The sequence below is a fragment of the Primulina huaijiensis genome, chromosome 6 (assembly GCF_012295235.1).
Source record: "Primulina huaijiensis isolate GDHJ02 chromosome 6, ASM1229523v2, whole genome shotgun sequence".
NCBI classification, from domain to species: domain Eukaryota; kingdom Viridiplantae; phylum Streptophyta; class Magnoliopsida; order Lamiales; family Gesneriaceae; genus Primulina; species Primulina huaijiensis.
This window is the reverse complement of record NC_133311.1, coordinates 13,681,416-13,690,974: the sequence shown is the minus strand read 5'-3', so window position 1 is coordinate 13,690,974 and position 9,559 is coordinate 13,681,416. Positions and strand designations below refer to the sequence as shown.

Below are 9,559 nucleotides of genomic sequence, written 5' to 3'. Positions count from 1 at the left end.
ATGAAATTAGAAGTTAGAAGTAACTCCAAACCCGACCCTTCTATCCAATCCAAGAGTGGGTCTCATGTGAGACCGTCTCACGGATCTTAATCTGTGAGACGGGTCAATCTTATTCATATTTACAATAAAAAGTAATAAATGGGTCATCTAAGAGATCCATCTCACAAATACGACCCGTAAAACCGTCTCACACAAGTTTTTGTCCAAATTCAAAGCATAAATGGCCCATCATCCCTTTTTCTTCCCTTCTCTATTTGCTCACTCAATTTCTCTCTCTAGTCTCAGTCTTTTTGCTAATTTCTCTCTCTGTATCTACAGCTATATCTCTTCATCGCGTCGCCTCATTTCTCGATCCAATCATCTTCTGTAAGTCTTGGAATCTCTAATCTGAATTCCTTTCCCCGATCCCTAATTTTATGCAAGAGATGGAAAATTGAAACTTTAGTAGTTTCGATTGGGTTTTTGCTTGATTTGATTGTTGGTTTAAGTTGAGTTGCTTTTAATATTTGTTTGTTTGGATTTTGATTTCAATATTTTTAGGATTTCTGTGCTTGATTTATTTTTTTATATATAGATTTGTTCTGGATTTAACTGAAATTTTACATCGGTACACTTCTTGGTCGGTTGTTTTGGATTTTTGAGTGGAGAGATTGGTGAAATGGATTTGGGAAAGGTTGATGCCCCTGGTCGTGGGTGAAAATTCTTAGGTTTGACTTTGGATAGGTTTGGTGAAATTGAATTTTACTCTTAAGTTGAATTAGTTCGCTGGTTAATTTTTAGGTTTTGTTTTTTAAAATTATTTGCTGGGCTTTTAGTCATGTTTATGTCTTGTCCATTGTTTAGAGTGCTAGGTGTGGAAACACTTCCAATTTAGCAGCTATGCTTGGTAAATATTTTTCTGATTCTCGAGAAATATGCAAAGATACTAATGCAACAGTTGGGTATTATCTCGTTAAACTTTACATATTTTTTCAGGCAACAATGAGTGAAGGAGGAGAAAGGATGTGTCCCCTCTGTGCTGAGGAGATGGATTTAACTGATCAGCACTTGAAGCCATGCAAATGCGGTTATGAGGTACATCCCTTCATGCATAATAAAGTGGAACTAAGAGATAAATATTTCTTTCCATCAATGGAATCTGTTTTAGAATTTTGAAAACCTTGTGCTTGTATTCTGGGCCAGAATACCGAGTGTTTTAAGTTTAATATTTCCTGTGCTTTTTACCTTGTATTAAATATTAAATATTAGTAATTTGAGTTTCACATTCTTTGCAAATGATTCTTCTGTCGGGCATGTTTGTAAACATATCAATCAAGTTCCCCGTAGGGGTGTCAAAATGCGACACGACCCGTCAACCCGACACGACCCAACACGAAAAAAATCAGGTTCGGGTTGGGGTTTTTCGGGTTCGGGTTGGGTGGATTCGGGTTAGTGCCATGTTAGGCGGGTTTCGGGTTGGGTCGCGGGTTGACCCGCAAACTTTTTTTTTTGAAAATATTATCTATATTTTTATATATTGTATGTTTGAACAAAATTTATTGTATATTTATATGATAAATTTTCATCATTTAATATTTATTTTGCATATTTTTATTTTTTTAACAATTTTTTATTTGATTTATNAAAAAAAAAAAAATTTCGCGGGTTGACCCGAAACCCGACCCAACCCACCCAATTGACACCCCTAGTTCCCCGTGTATTAATAAAGATATAAGAATTAAGGAATTGGGGATAGACGGTGTGAGATGATTTTGTTGTTTGATATTTATGATTTTGTTGTTTGATATTTACTAAGGCAAGAATACTGTCATCTATTTTCTGTTGTTTGCATGTTTCTTACAATTTTTGAAGCAATCCTTTTTTCGTAAGTTTCTTGCATGTTTGTCTGATTCACTTGCACTCAATCTCTGAAGAAGTGCAATTAACCTGTTAAGTTCTTGGAGATCTATCCTACTGTCCAAGAACTCATTTTAAAGTCATGCATTGTCCATTTGATTTTCTATACTGTTATAACTAAAATATAAATTTGACTGTCCAAATGTCCTTGAGCTGTACAAGGTAGATATCTCTCTTTCCGTATTCACATTTATGGTTATATTTTTACTACAAAAGTTTTATTTTGTCATGCCCTTGCTCTTGAAGACCACACTAGAAGTCAAGGTGGCACCTGACTTTAAATTATTGTATCTGAAGGGTGAATGAGATTATTTTACTTTGAGAATAGGGAGAATTGTTATCGGCTGTGTGGGTATGAAGGTTCTTAATTCATGTTTACTCTAATTGTAGTCAGTGTACACCGGTTGCCTTTTCATGTACGAAAATACACCGGTTGCCTTTTCATGAAAACTAATATATGATTTAAATGCAGTTAGAATGTTTGAGGAAAAAATATAGGAAAAATTTGTGGATGGATTTTTTTGTAGTTTAAATAATGTTGCAGCTATTAAAGTGACCACTGCTAGAGCTATTGTTCCAGTAACTTGTTATGTGAAAATTTGAAAAGTATTCATGATTTGTTGTCTCTTTTCTATCCATTTCTGGTGGGTGTTCTTTCTCGCCATCTCAACTGTTTTATTTTCTAAAGTGAATGACAAGGCAACAATTGCTGACTTTAACTAGCTATATTGAAAATTTTAGTGGAAAATCTATAACATGAGGTTTGGGAATTTCATAATTGTTTAGAACTTCTTTATCTGATCTTCTTGGGAATGGATTCTATGGTTTTATCGACAGATCTTGGGTGTTTATCGACAGATCTTGGGTGTGAATGCTATCTTATTGTTTCTTACCACATTTTTGCTATTAAACTTTTTTATATGCTATTTAATGCGCCTTTTGGGGGAAAAATAATGGTTTTCTGATTTGGTGCCATGAATGTTTTCTATGTTTCAGATTTGTGTTTGGTGCTGGCATCAAATAATAGATATGGCTGAGAAAGATGAGACAGAAGGACGCTGTCCAGCATGTCGTACTCCTTATAACAAGGAAAAAATTGTTGGAATGACGTCAAATTGTGAAAAGTAAATGAGTTGATGCTGATGATGATACCTTTCACGTGTTTAAATTTAGGTTATGGTGATCTATGCTTAATTTTATATTTTGATGGTTATGACAGGTTGGTTTCAGAGATGAGCGTGGAGAAAAAGCTGAAGTTGCATAAGGGGAAGAACAAAACCTCTGAGGGAAGGAAGCAACTGGGCAGTGTACGAGTTATCCAAAGGAATCTCGTCTATGTAGTGGGGTTGCCACTTAATTTTGCAGATGAGGATGTTAGTATTTTCCTTTGCTTATTTTATATTGCAAGTCTTCTCCAGGTTTTCTTTTCTTTTGTTTACCTATTGGTATTTGGTGTTATTATCGATATTGATATTCACGTTAGCAGCTTCTTCAGCGGAAAGAATATTTTGGTCAGTATGGAAAGGTGCTGAAGGTTTCTATATCACGAACCACGACTGGTGCCATACAACATTTTGCAAATAGTACATGCAGTGTGTAAGTTCAAAATAACCATGCTAAACCCAAAATTGTAATGTTAGTTTGTTTTTAGAAGTTTTTAAAATATTTTGGCATTTTGTGCAATTTTATGTTCAGAGCAGCTTCTTTCTGTGTTTTGAAGGATTTGGGATGAGTTTGGGTCTGATACTGTTGCTCTCAAGTGCTTGTGAAAATGATGTATTTTTTATTTTTTTAAAATAATGTTTATATACTTTTTCTGTAAAGGAAGTCAATCATCTTAATATTGTTCCCAGGAAATCATTAACTATATCTTGTGGTCTAATTAGTTTTGAACTTGGATAATTTTAATTCCATACTGTTTATATGTTTGGAAGCACCAACCTCATATGGTGTCAGGTCTCTTGCCATATTTGGTTTGAGTAAGAACCCATATTATTCTCTCTTTTCTGTGTCTTGCCATGAATACATTTACTTTTTTCTGGCCTAGATATATAACATATTCAAAGGAGGAAGAAGCCATTCGGTGTATCCAGTCAGTAAATGGTTTTACTTTGGATGGTAGACCTTTGAAGTGAGTGTTATTCTTAATTGTATATTTTATTGCTTCATGTGATCCAATAGTTTTTGAAAGCCATTACTGCAGGGCATGCTTTGGAACCACTAAATATTGTCATGCATGGCTGAGGAATATGGTAAATATATTTACCTTTTCAAGTCAAATTAGGAAAAAAAAATCACTAAGGCTTCTGAATTGTACATTAAAGATGTTATCAGAATATGTGCCCATGGCATATTGGCGAATCCATTGGTTTTCCTAATGAAAAATTGTACCTTTTTTCCAGCCCTGCAGCAATCCTGATTGTTTATATTTGCATGAAATTGGTTCACAAGAGGATAGCTTTACTAAAGATGAAGTAATATCAGCCTACACAAGGTATTTCCATGTCAGATGCTCTCTGTTCCTTTTTTTCCCCATTGCATATTTATTTGATCCATTTACTTTTGTTTTTGTGCACATGCGTGAATCTCGTGTGATGTTCGTGCGAAATAAAAGTCTCTGTTCTTAAACATACAAACTATTTGAGCAGTTTCTATATTTTGGTACTTTTTTTTACACATTCCAGTGGCAGCCATATCGGTTTATTGATTCATTTTAAACTAGTGATGATGTGGTGTTCTCCCAGCTGTATGTGCCTATTACAGTCATTTTCGAGCTATGTGTGAAGATTAAATATTGCACAAATAATCAGTCGAGTAAATGCTTGTATTGCAGAGAACTAATTGAAGTGATTGTAATTTTTTTTCTTCATCTCTGCTAATTGTTTTTGTACATCAGAGCTAAATCGAAAACTATGATTATTCTCTATTTTTCACGTGTTATATTTACATTTTTTTTTTCTGTTTTTTAATGATTTTCTGTGATTTTCATAATTGTCTCTATTGTAGTTAAACTGACTTAACACCATTATTTTAAAGGACTAGAGTTCAACAAATTACTGGTGCCACAAATAGTAGTCGTTCAGGAAATGTGTTGCCACCACCGGCAGATGAGAACTGCAATAACAGCCCTGCCCTTTCGGGGAAGCTTATCAACAAAACTGCTACAAACACAAATGTAAGAACTCCTTTTCTTCAATCTTCACAAAAGCACTTGCCTTCCAGCTGATGGTGCTTACTGGCTCAGTTTATGGTATTTCAACTTTTATTTATTTTTTAGTCCGTGGAATATCTCATGGCTGCTGCATTCAGTCCATGAAGACAAAATTTTTGGTTTTAACATTGGCGAGTACCGTCTGTCAAGTAATTGACTTTATTATCTATAACCTATTTAGTCGTTAATTTTGATGATAGATTGATAGTTGCTGTTTGGGTTCCTGTTGTAATTATAATTGAAATATATTGTTCAAAACGCCTCTATGCTATATTTCTGACTGATTTATTTTTGGTCACCCTGGTCAGCAAAATTCAGCTAGTGGTGCTGTAGTATCTCCGCCATATAGTAGCTCAGGTAGATCTGCTGCTCTTCCAGCTGGAGCATTGTGGTATGTCATTCTTTGGCTATACTTACTTCATCTAATTTTCACTGTCTCTCAGCGTTCTATTATGTTTCCAGGGGAACTCGTTCATTCAATAATCAGCCATTTTCTACATTTATACCCTGTTCCAATGGGCCACTTAAACCTGATGCTTGTAACGGTCTGGTGGCATCTTCTGCTAAAGTTGCAAGCCTGATTCAGGTTTCTTCATTGCAAACCGATACTGGAAAAAAGTTGGTTCCTATTGAAGAAAACTCCTCATCTCCAGATAAAATTAAGTTGGAAAATTTAGTGCCTGCTAAAAAAGAATCAAAACCTGATAGCATTGCTGTGCTTAAGAGTTCATCTACTTCCGCACATCCCCCAACATCCCCATTAAACCAGCAGCTGCATGGCACTGATACAACCAAGTCACCCCATAATCTTTATAAGATGGTCAGTTCTTCCTTAAAGTCTTGTGGGCCTGCTTTAGACACCAATTCCATGGATGCCACTGATGAAATTATTGAGAACACATGCTCTGATTTTTTGTCCTTGGGCATCCATAACTACGCTGAGCAAATTAAAGAGGCAGCGACTTCTGAGGCACCTGGAAGATCTGCAAATATGACTAATGTTCTCTGTGTCACAGATAGCCTGTCTGACTTTGGTTTGGGAATTCCCTCTCAGCTGACACAAGTTAACATGTGTGAGACAGAAGATGACTTGTTGTCTTTTGATAACCAAAGGCTCAAGGATCCTGAGCTTACTGCCAGCATAAATCATCTACCAGATATTTTCAGTTCGTTTCATATGACAAAGCTTTCCACTATTCCTTCTGTGTTAAATACCGCTGATGGTCCTACCAGTGTTGATTTGTGTGGGCCAGTTGTAGATAAGAAAGATAACTTGATAGTTTCTGCTTCTAATTTTCCTATAAAGTCTGGTGGGCATCCTTATAACAGGCTCAACAGTCTCGATGCTAATGATGTTGAATATTCTAACTTATTTCCGAACGAGGATAAAAGGTTACTGTTAGGGAGATATGAAGGTGAAGTGGCCATTGGTGCTGGTAATATGGGGGAGAACAGCATTATATCGAATATTTTGTCCATGGACTTTGATTCATTGGATGAATCTTTAACATCACCTCAAAACCTTGCCAAATTGTGGGGTGAAACTGATAAACCCCAAGGGTCTTTTGGAGTATCAGGTTCATGGAAAATACAGAACAGCAACCAATCAAGGTTTTCATTTGCTCGAGAGGACACAAACCAAGTAACAAATTTTGGACGCTCTACTGATTTTTTGGAAAAAGATTTCATGCAGCGCCCTTTTGGCAATGATGTCCCTTATAGCAACATCACGCATCTTGACAATGATAAGATTGCTCCTCGCAATAATTTTCCGTTTTTAGGCAGAAGCGAATCTGATGTTTTTACTGACGGTCTTTCTCATATCTCCAATAATAAGCTTTCTGGTAAGTTCTCTCTGATTCTTATTCCCTTATTCATTAATGAGTTTACTTGGCTTTCATTTTAAGTGCAGTTTTTATATCATGAAATTTCATTGCTTATGGAACGACTGTGAGCATGTGTAGTTCACGTTTCATGTGTAGTTCACGTTTGATGGTCATCTAATTAAGCAGGTACCAAGACAAGTAGATATATATTCTTTTTGTAAGTTGTTCCCAAGAATAGCATAGCAATATCTTGGATTGTCTCAAGGAATATATTTTGGTAAATGCAATTTGTTATAATATAGGATGGATAGAGACGTGTATACACTGATTTTACATCGACGAGGGTAGATGCCTACTGAATTTTACGTATTCTGTCATATGTTAATCGAAGAACCTGATTTGTGATGTCGAGTGAACTAAGAGAATGATGGGATGACTGTTTATCTCATTTCAGTCCTTTCGCTGTCTCATCCAGTTCTTTCTTTTGCCAATTCTTTTAACAGTTTCAAGATCTCAGATATCCGCCCCTCCAGGATTTTCAGCGTCTAGTAGAATCCCACCTCCAGGTTTCTCATCATATGAAAGGGCAGATCAGATTTCGGGCACATTATCTGGTAAGTTTTTTAGGCTGAGCATATATATGTAAGGATTATTTTTTTGCTCATAACTTACATGTTTTTTGTTTTTCTGTTCGTTCTAAATTGTGCAGGAAATCATATACATGATGCCTCCTCTTTTTCAAGAAATCAGTGGCAGACACCTCCTAGTAGCAATACTTTTAGTAACTGTGATATTGAATTCATGGATCCTGCAATTTTGGAAGTTCGCCACGGTACACTTCCAGGTGGCATCAACAGTCCAGTCCTAGATGTAAGGTCCTGTTATTCTCCTCAATTGAATACATTCGAGGAGGCAAGGCTCCAATCATTTTTGCAAAGATCTCTTCCTCCACACACAAACCAGAGAATTAATGAACTTGGGGATGGTTTTTCCTCCATTTCCGATGTTTATGGAGTTCGTTCAAGGGTTATGGAGCAAACCCTATCCAACAATTTCTCTCCATTCTCTCAGTTTACCCACCCTCAGCCTAGAAATGCAATAACTTCTAATGGCCAATGGAATGGGTGGAATGAGGGCCCTGGTGCAAATAATTTGGGTATGGCAGAACTTCTCAGAAGCGAGAGATTGGGATTTAATAAGTTATATGGTGGTTATGAAGATTCAAAAATCCACATGCCCGGTTCTGGAAATATGTACAACGGGAGTTATGGGATTTAAGTGTCTTATTTTCCTTGGCTGGTAACTGTATGGGTGATGAAATAGGATTATCGTGTGTGACGTAGATGAATTCACGTGAAGGATAAAATACAAATGACCCATTAACTTGCTCTCGTCCCATCTCATAAACGCACCGGAAAGTTCCAAGAATGTTGCCGTTCAAGGAGATGAGATCGGTGATTAGTCTTACTGGGCAACTTTCAGGTTGGTGAAAGATCAAACCTTCCCAAACAATGTCTGGAAACCAACAGGTAATTTTTGACCTGTTTATTCTTTCTGCTCCTTTCGACTTTATTAAATTGTAAGTTTAGCCAGTGATCCTCTGGTTGCATACGTATGATTTGTGGGCAACGAATGGTCTCTTACCTCTTGTTGATAAATTAGTAAATATATGATTCTTGTCCAAGAGTGGGGAAAAAACATTTTTAGCAAAATTTGATAAAGTTTATCTTTTTCCAGCTAAGTGTTATTTTCACTCAACTTTTTTTACTTGAGTTCGAGGATTATCAATGCTTTCTTTTTCCTCTTTGTGTGTAAATACTGAACAACTTTGTAACCCATTTCCATTATAAATAAAATAAAATTAAAATCTTCCAACTTTTTGTAGCAAGGAGATCTCGTTCTTAGTTTTACGACTAATTTGCAGATGAAAGGAGCTTAAGATTGAGGCACGAAGTGAGGGGCTGCACGCCAAATGCTATACATTGTGATCCTTCAGTTTTTGAGCGTCTGTTTCCGTTGTACTGAAGAATCAGATCAGTTATTTCAGATAAGGTGAGAGCTTTTACTAGTATATGCTTTTATGTATATATTACTTAATTATGAGCAGAAGACTGTTGATGTTTCACATATACTCGAAAACATTTTTCTTTTACAACGTTATGAAGTGGGAGAGTTGCAAGCGATGTACTATTTATCTCGAAAGTGTTATTATAATGTTTGTTAGTACAAGAAACTGGCCATTTGGTCATCTGTGTTTGTCCTGTAATAGCCTTGTTTTGTAGATGTAAATTTCATCCTTTCTAAGTAATATGAAATCATCTCATTCTTTCTTCGATATTATGTTTATCAATTCACACAGAATACGTTGGTAAGGATATATCATATTTCTTGACCTAAGATGTGCATCACCAGTTGCACACTATAACAAGCCAATTGGCACTCATACTTATTTGTTTTTTTAGCTTTGATTCTAACGAAAACGAATTTTGCAAGCGAAGGTTTCTCATTTAACATACTAGACTAGATATGTTGGACTTGTGAGCTGAAAAACGTTGCGCTTATTTGGATCACGTGGATGGAATAGTGATGGTGATCGATAATCTTTATTATTATTATTTAGGATATA

General features: G+C 35.9%; 1 protein-coding gene across 4 annotated transcripts; it reads left to right on the top strand.

Moving 5' to 3' along the window:
* The first annotated feature begins 218 nt into the window (after nt 1–218).
* On the top strand, nt 219–9,240 carry LOC140979532 (uncharacterized). Of its 4 annotated transcripts, none has more exons than XM_073444971.1 (14): nt 219–366; nt 976–1,074; nt 2,893–3,020; nt 3,116–3,269; nt 3,383–3,492; nt 3,944–4,027; nt 4,100–4,148; nt 4,299–4,390; nt 4,939–5,071; nt 5,416–5,498; nt 5,570–6,951; nt 7,437–7,547; nt 7,643–8,462; nt 8,858–9,240. In XM_073444971.1, the coding sequence occupies exons 2-13, from the start codon at nt 982–984 to the stop codon at nt 8,209–8,211; spliced, it is 2,988 nt and encodes a 995-aa protein (XP_073301072.1). In that variant the 5' UTR covers nt 219–366; nt 976–981; the 3' UTR covers nt 8,212–8,462; nt 8,858–9,240. The 4 variants fall into 4 exon arrangements, with proteins under 4 accessions (XP_073301072.1, XP_073301070.1, XP_073301071.1 ...); XM_073444969.1 differs by having other exon boundaries at nt 4,933–5,071; XM_073444970.1 differs by having other exon boundaries at nt 3,380–3,492.
* The last annotated feature ends 319 nt before the right edge of the window (nt 9,241–9,559 follow it).

What these genes read in the sequence shown, in the direction of transcription:
- LOC140979532 (XM_073444968.1), top strand. Translation starts at nt 982, where the DNA reads ATGAGTGAAGGAGGAGAAAGGATGTGTCCCCTCTGTGCTGAGGAGATG. An exon ending in ATGACGTCAAATTGTGAAAA is followed by an intron (nt 3,021 to 3,115) that starts GTAAATGAGTTG and finishes TGGTTATGACAG; the next exon opens with GTTGGTTTCAGAGATGAGCG. An exon ending in TTGGATGGTAGACCTTTGAA is followed by an intron (nt 4,028 to 4,099) that starts GTGAGTGTTATT and finishes CCATTACTGCAG; the next exon opens with GGCATGCTTTGGAACCACTA.